At 37.8% G+C, this 13,979-nt stretch overlaps 1 protein-coding gene across 1 annotated transcript; it reads left to right on the forward strand.

Moving 5' to 3' along the window:
- The first annotated feature begins 425 nt into the window (after nt 1–425).
- On the forward strand, nt 426–6,396 carry LOC105619054. Its single transcript, XM_012200582.1, has 4 exons — nt 426–574; nt 4,648–4,744; nt 5,293–5,608; nt 5,939–6,396. The coding sequence occupies exons 1-4, from the start codon at nt 426–428 to the stop codon at nt 6,394–6,396; spliced, it is 1,020 nt and encodes a 339-aa protein (XP_012055972.1).
- Nucleotides 6,397–13,979: the final 7,583 nt, after the last annotated feature.

Below are 13,979 nucleotides of genomic sequence, written 5' to 3' on the forward strand. Positions count from 1 at the left end.
CCCCTCCCGAAAAGAAAAAAAACGTACAGTGACAGTTATCTTTTTATTCAACGTTTTCGTTAAAATTCCAGTCCATACAGACGCAGGCTACGAATCTTTCCGTTCGCAAGAGAATCGAGAGAGCCGTAACGTCTCGGTACGCGGCTCTCCCACCACCGTCATCGATTTCCCACGCGACGCGCTTACTCGCGCCGCACTGGTGAGGGAATTCGCGAGGGTGAAGTAGGATTCCTCGGCAAAGAGCAGACGAGACGCGGCAACGCCGCCCGTGGCAGCGGCGGCGGCGGCGGTGGTAACAGCGAGAACAGCGAGCAGCGGCGGCGGCATCAGCAACGGGAACGGCCGACGCGATTTACGGAGCAACGGCAGTAGGCGGCGCTGGTGCTGCGCCCCGACGGCCGTCGATCGAAGCCCGCGTTATCGCAATGGCTTCCGTGAAAGACACAGCGACTTTCTTCGCGGAGGGCACCGCGACGCAGTTTGAACACGTTCTCAAACTTTATCCGCAGGCGCTGCGCCTCAAGGCCGATCACAAGTCGAAAAAACCCGAGGAGCTGATCAAGCTAGACAATTGGTAAGTACGGCTTAATGTACTCTGCGACGGCGGACGCACAACGACGCTGTCATTTCCCCTCCAAGCGCGCGCGTGTGTGTGTGGTTGTATGTGTGTGTGTGGTGTGTGTGTGTGTATGATGATGTGCGTGTGATATGTGTGTATGATGGTGTGTGCGTGCGTGTGTGTGACGCGCGCGCGCGTGTTTCTGTGTGCATGTGCGAAAAAGAAAAGGAGCGAGCAAGATAGAGAGAAGGAGGTGATAGCGTGAGGGAAAGAGAAAGAAAACGCGCTGCCGCCACTGATGGGCCGCCGTAATGTCGGCGGCCCGAGGGAGGAAACGGCGCTCTACCACGGGGCGCACGCGGGACAATGAACCCGCTTCGCACTGCTCCGCGAGCGAGCGAGCGAAGCGAGAGAACGGCAACGCCGCGCGTATGCGCGCCCGTATGTCACCCTCGCGGCTCACTCTTGTCGAGAATCGAGGGGGATTTACCCCGCGGATTTCTCATGGACAGTTTCTCGCCGTCACGTGGTCAGCTGTCCCGCAATAGAATGATACTCCGAACAAGTAGATACAAAAAAAAATGCAGATCCCATTTTTTTCCCCTTTTTTAGTTGCTGATCATGAACAAATGAAACTAGGTCGATGAAGAATGCGATTGCCGGAGATTATTATTCTTTTTTTTATCTCATCCAATCGAAGATTTTTTTTAGAAAAGATAAAGAGATAAAAAAGGAATAAATAAATCATCCGCGAATATATATTTGTGGAAATATATAATTGTATGTATCATTAAAGAAATGTTTTATATTTGCATTTTTTATTTATATGAATCGTGAGTTGCAGCGCGTGCGTTAATTATTTGTATAAGTAACATATAAAACGTGAACGGAATTGAAATGTTGATAATTTCCTGTTTCATCGCTGATATGATTATTGATTTTAACAAAATGATTAATCTACACGTGACGTAATTAAATTCGTAATACTTACAAAAGTTTAAAAGGACGGATTAATCAAAAAGATTATGTAATTCTTGATATCACGCAAAGAATGTTTATTTGTATAATGATTCATTACTCGTTCTGTTTATGAACAATAATTCGTTTATAAAGAAATCCTTTGATTAATAGAACACTTTAAATAATTGACGATATTAGATTAAGAGGTTTTTAGATTACATATTATAATAATAGCTTCTATCTTTCGCAAAAATTTAATTCTAGCTAATTTATTACTAAAAGACAGTAATTAATTATTTATTTGAAGTACTAAAAGTATTGCACACCAGTGCTTTTAATATTTAAATCATTAATTATTGTCTTTTAATATTAGCCAATATTAAATTTCTATTTAAAGAATTACGGTCTACACTTTACTTTAAGTAATATATAATATTAACTTATTTTAAAAAAACAACTTCGGTAATCTAAAATTTACTAAAAAAAGATCTCAAAATTTTATTTTGTAAATTTTATAAACCTGTACCTAAATTCATAGGTCATAACTAAAACAAGTATATAAATTTTTACTTTTGAAAATTTTAATATTCTTAGATCCACAGGACAATTTTGAGACTGTGGATCTTTGGATCTAAGAATTTAAAGTGCACCAAGAATACTTACAGTATTCGATATTCGAGAACAAAGAAACTTCAATAACTGATATAATACTTGGAAGAAAAATATCAAACGAATTTAAATAGAACAAAATTCAGAAACATAAAACTGTAGATTACGAATCTTAATAGGATCGTATATTACATTTTTATTTAAGAATCTAAGGATTTAAGGATCTAAGGAGATCATAAAAAAATGGGAACTCCTTCAAAGTACTGAACAGCTTCCAATACGTGGCTTTAATAACTTCTCGCGACTCTTCTATTTTTAACTTAAATAATTTATTTTAAAAGAATCGATAATCGTTAAGAGTTTCCGTTAATAGATAGTTAGATAAAGAATATTATTATATTATTAATAAGTAGTGAATAAATTATTCGCATTTAAAGTGAATAAATAATTTTTGTAAAACCTAAAATTTTTTAATCACGATTTAAGACAATTCCTCTTAAAGATGATAAAATTAGAAAGTATGTCGATAAAAAAATTAATTTTAAAAGGATAATTTCTTCATAACTGTTATGATATCGCGTTTAAATATCAATTTCATTGAAAATAATGAATGAATAACATAGGAAATAAAAGAACAGTCTACAAGAAAAAGCAAGATATAAATATCTTTTTCTTCATTAATCTCGTGCAGTGATAAGCTCATATTTGTTTTCGCAGGCGTGATGGGATCGAACAAGATCATTTTATCGATCACAATATATTGCGATGAGACTGTAAAAAAAAGAGGTATACATAAGGAACAGATAGAACGAACGAGTAAGAAGCTGGTGTTGAATAGGGGGAAAGGGAGGACAGACTTTACGCGCCAGTTTCTTCCGTGTTGCAGAAGCGATGGCGATGAGGGGTCAGGAGAAGTAGAGTACCGTTGTTTTCATTCCCATTGAGGCCAGTTTGTGTCAAGGCTGCTTTTCCACGGTGCCAAGTCGTGTGCGGATATGCGGTATTACGAGGTGCAGCGCGCGTTTCAACTTTGTGAAACGTTGCTATTTGGCTCGGAAAATATTGAAAACATCTCTTTAAAGAGTAAACGCGGACGTGGGAATTTATTTGAAAAAAAAAAACGGAAGAGTTACAAGAGGAAAAAAAACACGGCAGAGACGCAGGGAGGAAAAATATATTTTTAACGATGCACGTTAAAAAAACGGTTCGTGGAGCAATTATCACCTTTGAAATTGATTTCTTCGCTTCGGAAAGAGTGAATTTTCAAATTTTTGGAGATACAGATTTAATTTCAAAATTTCTGTTTGTTCAATGTGATTAAGCGTTTAATATATTTTATCGATTTTTTAATAATTCTTATAACTTAAATAAGGAAAGAGATCGTCATGGCGCTGTATAATAATCACTAATTATTTATTTAATACGTATTTCTGTAATAAGAATTATCGAAAATCTTACTTAATAAATGAATTTTAGTTAATTTACAAGTTATAATTGATGTTGAACAGATTCGCGAGATAACACAATACGCGCGTTGCAAATTTAATAATTTCCCGGACAAATGCGATATTTTCTGAAAATATATTGAATGATGATAAATCCCGCTTATTTGCAGTAACATTGAAATCCGATTTATTATTTTGCGAAATTCAGTATAAAATGATGCGAATTATTTTAATAATTTGTCAGCATGGAAAAAAGTATAAAAAAAGAGCATATGACCTTTCAATCTTAATTATTCTTTTTTCTTCGAATTATCCGGATCCGAATGATTATTAAATCTTTTCTCTTTGATTCTAACAGCGCTTTCTTTAATTTTACAACAGTCTTCAGTTTTATAATTGGCAGTCTATATGATTTGGAAATTGAGAAAATTCGCAAAAATATTGTTAAGTATCAAAATCTGTCCAAATATGGTCTCTTTACTCATTTATGTTGAATCTTTCTTGATTCATTTTTACTGAAGTGGCGTCTACAATAAGATTTTAAGATTTAAAACTTAAGCTTCAAGCTATAACAAATTAACATCATAGATTATTCTCCTCATATTCGACTGTGATTGGCTTGAGGCTTAAAGATTACGCTTTAAAGTCTGATTGTAGACGTCGCTTTGATAGTCTTCAATTTTATAACGTTAGTTTCCATTGTTCTTGTGATAGTTTCGAGTGTTTGTATTCCAATTGTATTGAGAAAGAAAGACGGAACGTCACAGCGCGAATCCACGTGTGATCCACGTGCGCGATAAAGATGGGTATCCTCCAATCGTTGACGAGGGGCGTGTCGAGTTTCTTGCGGCAGCGTTTGTATTTTTAATCGAGCCTTTAACGAATTCCTGTATTCCGCAGCAGCGACGGCGGCGGCGCGATTACGTCATGCTTGTTCGTTCGCTCATGCGTACGCGAGACTGCGTGCGTGTGTGTGCGCGCGCGCGCGTGTGTGTGTGTGAGCTTGTGCGCGCTCCTCTTGACTTGAACGATAGATCAATCTTGATCGCACGGATCTCTTGTTTGTATTGGCAGGTATCAGAATGAGCTTCCGAAGAAGATCAAGGCACGCGGCAAGGACGCGCATCTCAATCACGAGGAGCTGGTGCAGACGATGAAATGGAAGCAAATAGTAAGCCGTTTTTCCTTGTTGGTCAACTGCGCTGAGGATCGGACTTCGCCGAGTTCGAACACGATTTTATCTGTAGTATTAAATTTTAACGAATTTTATTAATTAAAAAATAGCGAATTTTATCAACTGCTTTCATGACAGTCGAGAGCGGTGCGACAGTAATAGTGTGAAGTACTATTGTTATCTCTTTTGATATATACGCGATTCGGAAGAAAAAGGATATTATAACTTATAATTTATGGACTGTACGAAACCAGTTCTCACGGATAAAAAGATTACATTGGTAAAGAAGAATAAAGAAATCGATTAAAAACAAAGAAAAAACGATATTATTCCCATGGAAATATAATTATTGAGAAGATTTATATTTATTATACATAATTTACATCTTTAAAGTAATTAGTTGTTTGAACGTAAACCTGTAAGGTTTGGATTTGGCGGAGATTGAACATAGCACCATCTCGATGGATCTAATAGAAAGATTTTTGTAAAACCTGATCCAGGATATAGATGTTCCAACGGGTACTTGACTGCCATTTTGTTTTCAGCGCGGCAAATTCTACCCACAGCTGTCCTACCTGGTGAAGGTGAACACACCGCGCGCCGTGATGGCAGAAACAAAGAAGGCGTTCAAGAAGCTCCCAAATCTCGAGCAAGCGATCACGGCGCTATCGAATCTGAAGGGCGTCGGTACCACGATGGCATCGGCTCTGCTCGCCGCGGCGTCGCCGGAGAACGCGCCCTTCATGGCGGACGAGTGCCTGATGGCGATACCAGAGATTGAGGGTATCGATTACACCACTAAGGAATACTTAAACTTTGTCCAGCACATTCAGAACACCGTCGCGAGGCTGAACAAACAGGGTAAGCGATTATGAATCACTACTTGCCGCGTGCGCGTAATCCCGGAATCGCGTGCGTTTACTGTATTGAGTCCTTGGAATGATATTCTCATGTTATTTCTCTATGGCCGAGGTTTTCCATGGTCGGATCCTTGGGTATCTCTCTAATTTTATATTTCCATACTTTCAAGTAAAATATTATATATTACTGTATTTCCTTGAATTTAATGACATTGTATCACTTGTTTCATTACCAAATCCTTGGATTTTATATTTTCACATTTTCAAAATTCCTTTACAAGAGAAGGATTTAGTTTTTGAAATGCCATGAAAAATGTTTTCTTTGTTCCAGCGTCAAATGGCAAAACATGGAGCCCACATAGAGTCGAACTGGCGTTGTGGACACATTATGTGGCGTCCGAGCTGAAGCCGGAACTGCTCGACGGCATTCCGGGCTCGACAGAGAACGGCAACTCGCACAGTGCCAGCAACGGCGAGGCGACAGAGCCGTCGGATGACAGTAATCAAGAAACGGTGGCGAATGGCAAAGATACGCCGGCGGCACTTGATCCGGCGGCGATCGATGAGAACAGCACGACGACATCTTTCACCGAGGATTCGATGGACAAACCGGCGACACCAATCACCGCCAGCGATCATCCCGTTGTGGGCGCCAGCGAGGACACGAATGATTCCCTCATTACCAACGACAGCAGCAACAACGCGACGCCACGACCTACCGATAGCGAGGACACCGAAGAGGACTCGCAGGATGCGCAGGAGCCGCCCACCAAGAAGAGCAAGAAGTGACCCGATCGGCTCGGTGACGCGACGAGCAACAACGTCAGCACTTTCGTGCCCGCCAGAAGTCTGTCGATTATCGCGGCACCACGTCGTCGATTCTGAATCATCAACGGATGATGGGACCGACGGACGTACGGACAACGGACGGACGGATAGGTAGTATAGAGATGAATGCACGGACGGACGGACGGACGGACGCGGATGGATGGATGAATTACTCTATTGCGCGATTGCTTGGACGGCGGAGCACAACCGCTCACTTCATCCTCTTACTGAAGAAGAGAAAAAAGGAGAGGAAAGAAGAGGAGGATTCGCATGACCCCGGAGATTCGGATGGAGATTCTGGGATCCTCGAATCCTCGAGTTCTCTCACTTTGTTTTTCTCCTCTTCAAATCCTTCCCGCATCTTGCCCACAGTCTCGTTATATCTTGTTTCTTTACACTCCTCCCGTTCTGGTAACGATTTTTACCAAGTGATCGGACGAGTTCGTATCCTCGTCTGACGACTGCTGGATCCTCGCCGTTGTTGTTGTTCGGACAATCTCGCGCGTTCACACAATGTCAACAAGAGTTTTGCACCACCTTTTGATTATGGATCTCCTGTATAAAGTATGTTGGAGCGGACGAGGAAACGTGAAAGTATATACTCAGTGTTGTTAGAAATAAAGGATCTTTCACGAATCTAGTGATAAGCCTTTGTATCCCTGGCACTCTTCACGAGTTTTTAATTGTTTTCGTTTTTTTTTTTTTTTTTTCGATCGGTATGTCATTCCCGAGGCGTTTAATACTTGCGGTATTTAGGATTTTTGTTTCTTTGAATTACATTAAGCACTTTGGATTTTAGAATTTGAGAAGATAAAGCTTTAAAGTTTTCAAAATTGATAATTTAAATAGAATTATTGTGTTTATAGAATTTCAAGAGAATTTTGTCGATAATTTTTTTTGTTGAATATTTGCGTTATTGAATCCTTGAATTACCGATTCTCCGAATACTCGAATGCCTCTTCTTCCACGGCTCCTCGCTCGCCGCTCTTCAAACACAACTGAAACTGCCGTTCTACAAACAAGAAGATGATGCAAAACTTTCTTGATACACATCGTCCACTTTCTAATTCACCCTTCGCGATGTCGCATATCGTAAATAATTAACGAGACTCCCCCTCGTGATGTTCTATTTATCACCGTCGCAACTTTTTGTTAAAATATCTACGATCGTCACAAAGTATTCGACGCACGTATTTTTTTTTAATTCTCTATCCCCGAGATCAATAATTCGATCAATTTTAAAGAATGTTCTCATAAAGCGATGTTGCATGTTTACGTGTAACCGTGAACTCTACGAATAGAGTGAAGCCGTGGCGATGTTCATTTGCGATGTTTATATGCGAATGCATATGCAATAAGATGCAGAGATACATTTTTTATTTTCCATCTACTCCGAGACTGCATACAATGCGATAATGAGATGATTTTACGCGCGTAAATATTCAGCATCGGCACGAAGCTTCATGAATTCTTCGAAAGATTTCAGTTCTTCGTATCCTAGATGTTTAGAGAAGACGGCAGCTTTCAGTTTTCTCGACAATTAAATTTAATTTCCATATAATTCTTAAATTCGTGGAATTCTTGAAAGGAATCTGTGAATTGCAGAACCGTAAATTAATTTCACGCGTGCGTCTCTTTCAGTTAATCGATATTCGATCACGCCTTATTAGTCTCGCGCGACGTGAGTCAATATGGCGGAGTTCTCGAATCATTCCTTCGGAAGCGACAATTATTATTGAAAGGAGAAGGAAAAGGGGAGGAAGAGAGAGATTGGGTGAAATGTATGTGAATGAGGAGAGGAGGAAGAAGAGAGCAAAGCACTCCGTGAGTAGCAAAAATAAGGGCAGAGGAAATACTGGACACAATGATAATATTAATATTAATAATAATGATAAATAATAATTATTATAATTATAATTATTATATATAATACCGAATCATTACCATAATTTATATACCTAATGAGAAAACTGCATGTCAGAGTGATGCATGGAGTAAACCAAATACCTTGTAAGTAAAAAAAAAACTTTAGAAAGAAATAAAAGTAATGCTTTCAGTCCATCAAGCTCAGTAAAATAGTGTTCGGCCTGCGACATACTTCTACGCGCGTATAGTTCTTAAGAATATTTTAATTATTTAAATACTTAGTATCTATTCAAGAGTTCATTTGAAGAATATTATTATTATCGAAACTTTCTCTGATCTTGGAACTCTGAATTTTGTTGTTATAAATACTTTAATGAACGTTTGAAGCCTTTAAATTTTTAGCTTTTGAATTCTCTTTAGCTCTTGAAGTCTTCAACATTTATGTCAAAAAAAAAATAATAATCGACATCCTTTTTTCTCCATATTTCACTTTTTAAATCATTTATTTTGCAAACATCATCGTTTTCTTTTTACGAAAATTAATCTTCGAAGAAAGTTTAACAAGTGCTTACGCTAGGGAAAGTGAAATTATAATTATTTTATTCATGAGAATTATTATCCTCATATATTATCTTATTCTAAAGTTTAGAATCTAGACACATAAATATGATTTTAAAACCATGTTACCGGGATCCTGTAAATTTTATTAATTTCGATTTATCTTTAATTTATAGTTAACTATGTTAATCTTTTGCAACTTTAAAATTACAAAACTTATATACGCATGACTTTTATCGCGTTTCAACGGGATATCTTATCAAATAATTTCATAAAGATTGAAAAGAGTACAAAAAGTGGAAAACACGGTAAGAAACCCTGCGATATGATGAATTTCCAAAATGATGATTCGTCATTCTACAGCTACGAATGAACGTGACAAGGCGGCATAGCGGATATGTGCGAGAAGTGAAAGTAAAACACGTCTCGCATCTTCTCGACTTTCTCTCGATGTCGCTTTAACTTCTCATCGTTGATGTCGTTCATCCTGCTGGGAGCAACATGAAACCGCAGTGGCAACCGCAAAACCACGTCCGTTTTCGATCGCCAGAAAAATATGCCTTTGCCCGTCTACTCTTTATTTTGTCTTAAATCTTTAATTTCGATTATTAATTATTAATATTCTCGACGAGACTCATGTGCACGAGAAACGACTTATACAGAAAATATATTATTTTTATTTTTACGGACTGAAAAAGAAAATTTATATTTTATAGAAGGCAAAAAAATACATGGAGAAAAATGTTAAAATTTAAACAATTCTCAATATATTTTCTACTAACTATTATCCAATATTTCTTGAAAAGTGGAATTTATTTAACAATCGAAAATATTCTTAACAATAGTGAATAACTTTTTGTCTGCTACTTTTCAAACGGAAATTCTTTACAAGTCTGTGGAGGAAAACTGCAAATATATATATTTAACATTGTACAGGAAATGGTACCTGAAAAATTTAAAATTCCTCATAGTTCTATACTCTATACACTCTTTAAAGAGACTTAAATCTTTCAATAGAATCTTAAAGAAGTTGTAGATGTTTGATCCTTTCTAACTATTGTTATTTCTCGGAACTTCGGCCTTTCAGGTATTCTTTTCTTTTTTTAAATTGTTTTGTTTCCCGTAAAGATGTATTTAAAGAAGAGACCCTCCTGTGTGAAAGGTTGATCAGGTATACAAAAAACACGAAAATGTTACAAGGCTTGCAATAAAAACACAATAGGAATAAGTCAAGGTGAATGACACACATCTAAATAGGCCAAATGAGCAATGAAAAGCTATGCCGTTGACCTTCGTAGAATAGAATACGGGAGGGTGAATTGATGATACCTTGCAGTTTGCTGATTTATATTGACATGATAATTTGGCTTATTTCTATTCACGCATGTACTTCGCTTTTATGACTCCACACGAAGTGTTTTTCTCTTCGCAATTGAAGTGATTATTGTTGTCTACAGTAAATTCTTTATACCACTGATGATTAAAATTCAATTTATGCTTATGATTGAAAACTTTCATCAGAAGGAAGATGTTTAATTTATAATAGTAATTTCTTATATTAATTTGAGATATTCATCGGATTTAATATGGAAGCAAAATTAATTTTTCTATGAATCTCTGTTTATTAAGGGACTTGAATAATTTTTGTGAACGAACTTTGATTCTTAATTCGTAAAGAATTGATTTTATCTTTTTACGTTTTGTTTGGAAAGACTCGTATCTCGTATGTAAAATTTAATTTGAGTTTCAAAAAAATAATCAATTTTAGATAGAAATAATCAAATTTAAATGTTAAGATATGTGCACAGTGTTTTATATTTTTATATTTCGCGTGGTTGTTTCGATCGTTAATTTTGATTGTGCTTTGGAGCTATGCGATTTACATTCGCATGTTCTACCGAGGTTCGATTTTGCATCGGTGTTGAGATCGTCGAAACCGGTTTGTCGAAGCGTAAACGAGCGAAGCAGGAACTCGAACTTGAGGTTTCAGCGCAGCAGGCTACAATATTCCCGTCGAGAGAAAAAACCCACCGATTTCGCAATATCATCGTAGGTTTCTGACAGAATTTCCGCTTTAATGCAATGACTAAAAATTCGCAAAAGTCGCAAAAGCGTTCATGTACCAATTAATCGGAGGATCTAAAAAAATTTTTTATATAAAAAAAGATTCTAAGACAATGAAGTAAGAACATTGCATAATTCGTGAATTTGATTTAAGTTTTAAACTTAGAGAAAAGTCTCCTATTATAAAATAGGTGCCTAATATGAGATTGCGTTTCTGCTGAACTAATAAATATCTACTTCTGTTTCCATCCTGAATTGATTGTTCTTGGAATGAAAACTATTTACAATTAGTAGAAAATTTATTTATTAGATCATGCCTGTAGTTATTGTAAAACAAGATTTTAAAATTTGGATGTCTTCAAGTTTCATTGAGATGAGCATAAAACCTTGTTTATTATTTAATAAATAAATTGACAATAAATTCTTCATGTAGTGATAGAGGTTGTACTAATAGAAAAATACGGGATATGAATTTAATTACAGAAGTTAGATTTGATGATCCATAAGACATGGAAATATGAGGTATCCAGGATATTCCTAATATGAAATAATCTATGTAAAAATGAAAATCGTTGTTAAAGTATAAATATTATTGTACAATAATAAAAAAAGACAACCGAAATGAACATCAAGTGCCTATCTGCGATGCTTTCCAACTACCTGAAGACGAGTTCTGAATATCGCATGCTCATTTTTCGCGCACGCTAGCTGTATTTGTTTGTATTTTAGTTTGTATATTAAATAAAGTTTTTTGCAATACTGATATATTTTGCGTTTTATTATCGATTTTTCGGGGCATATTAGGAACACAATTTTTTGATTTTACAATTTGTTCACTTTTTACATTTCTTTAAATTAAAAAAAAATTGAATTTGAATTAAATTTTATATAACATTATCTTAAAACATTATTAAATTCCCTTCAAAATGATCTATTATTTTTTAAAATTCTGCCTATAGACTTCTAGCATTTATCCAAAATGATCGGTGTCTCATAATAAGGGTCTTTCCTCTACATATATCGATCATGAATAATGTTCATTTTTAAATGTACATATATCAACTTTAATCTTCATTTAATTTATTACTTTTTAATTCTAGTTCTAAAAATTAGGAAAAAATAAAACAATAAATTAAACCGAAGTTACAATTAATCTATAATGATAGAAATGGACAACAATCAATCATTAAAGAATAACGCAACAGAAATGAAACTCGTCGCTGAATTCTCGAGAGTTCACCAAATCTCTCGACAGAGATACATCCGTAGATATAATTCAAGGATCACGAGAGGACTGTCAACTAAGGGTGCATTTTTCATTTGGTGCTTACGATACTCGCAAGCATTATTTGCCCTCGTTTAACATTTGATAAACAACAAGGATGAAATGATTCGCGTGACATGAGCGTGGAACGCACCCTAAATCGCTCTATTATGTGCGAGAGATAACGAGAGAGAGGAGAATTCATCTCCTTATTTGTTCCCTCTGTCCTTGCGGATTTCAAAGGAAAGCATCGAAGAAAGGGCATCGGGAGAAGCAGGGAGGAAGATAGGGGGACGACGAGCAAGGGGGATTGAAGGGAGGGGCGGGAGCGGGTGCAATGCATCGCGGTCACTCCAGTGACCTAGTAACGTCCACCGCGACCTTAGCTGCGACGTGTTCACCCGTTTAAACCACCCTTCTGTCCCCCCTCGCCATCTCCTCCGCCTCCTCTTCGCACTCCCTTTCTCCTGTTCATGCCACACGTGACGCCAATGTGGCGTAGAAGGGCAACGGGGGCGAGGCAAGGGATATTCTCGCGGGGTGCGGAAAGGAAGGAACGATAAAGGGAGAGAAAGAGAGAGAGAGAGAGAGAGAGAGAGAGAGAGAGAGAGAGAAGCAGGGAGGGATGATATATACAAAACACAAGGTCACACAAGTGCGATTGTGTGGACGGCCGCGTCGGTGAAGACGCGGTGATGTAACGCCTTTCGGCGACGATATGCGCACATGACCCACGTCACGGTGATACCGTGGCATTTACCATACGACATTGTGAGCCTAATGTCAAAAATAATTCACTACTTTAGATATCTACATAATCATTGTATATATTAGGTGTACAATTTTGCTTCCGCCGTTTTTTTTTCGAAATTCGAGGCTTTATTGTAAAAAACTGGTTATACATTTATGATTCAAAGTATTGTCCATCGCTGGCCATTACTTTCTCCCATCTTTCGGGTAGCGTACGAATCCCGCGTCGAAAAAATTGGTCATCTTTTGAGGCTATCCATGAATCGATCCAATTTTTTACTTCTTCATAAGACCGGGAATGCTGGTCAGCCAGGCCGTGTGCCATTGATCGAAACAAGTGATAGTCAGAGGGAGCAACGTCTGGAGAATACGGCGGGTGGAGTAGGACTTCCCATTTCAACGTTTCCAAGTATGTCTTGACCCCAACATGGGGTCGAGCACGCTGCAAAATCACTTTATCGTGTCTCTCGTTGTATTGCGGCCATTTGTCTTTCAATGCTCGGCTCAAACGCATCAATTGCGTTCGATACCGATCGCCTGTGATTGTTTCAGTCGGTTTTAACAGTTCATAATACACTACGCCGAGCTAGTCCCACCAAATACAGAGCATGATCTTGGAGCTGTGAATATTCGGTTTGGCCGTCGACATGGAAGCATGGTCGGACTCCCTATGATTTTCTGCGCTTGGGATTATCGTAATGAACCCATTTTTCGTCCCCAGTCACAATGCGATACAGAAATCCCTTCCGTCTTTGCCTTTCAAGCAGCTGTTCACAAGCAAACAAACGCCGTTCAACATCTCTCGGCTTCAATTCATACGGCACCCAATTTCCTTGCTTCTGAATCATTCCCATGGCTTTGAGGCTTTTTGAAATGGCTTGTTGAGTCACTCCCAATGATCGTGCCAATTCTTCTTGATTTTGACACGAGTCTTGCTCAAGTAATGCCTCCAATTCTGCATCTTCGAAAACCTTCTCTCTTCCACCGCTATGCCGGTCTTCAACGTCAAAATCACTGTTTTTGAAGGGTTGAAACCATTCAT

This window comes from Atta cephalotes (assembly GCF_000143395.1).
Source record: "Atta cephalotes unplaced genomic scaffold scaffold00019, whole genome shotgun sequence".
Taxonomy (NCBI): Eukaryota; Metazoa; Arthropoda; class Insecta; order Hymenoptera; family Formicidae; genus Atta; species Atta cephalotes.

What these genes read in the sequence shown, in the direction of transcription:
- LOC105619054 (XM_012200582.1), top strand. Translation starts at nt 426, where the DNA reads ATGGCTTCCGTGAAAGACACAGCGACTTTCTTCGCGGAGGGCACCGCG. An exon ending in CTGATCAAGCTAGACAATTG is followed by an intron (nt 575 to 4,647) that starts GTAAGTACGGCT and finishes TTGTATTGGCAG; the next exon opens with GTATCAGAATGAGCTTCCGA. An exon ending in CGCGAGGCTGAACAAACAGG is followed by an intron (nt 5,609 to 5,938) that starts GTAAGCGATTAT and finishes TCTTTGTTCCAG; the next exon opens with CGTCAAATGGCAAAACATGG.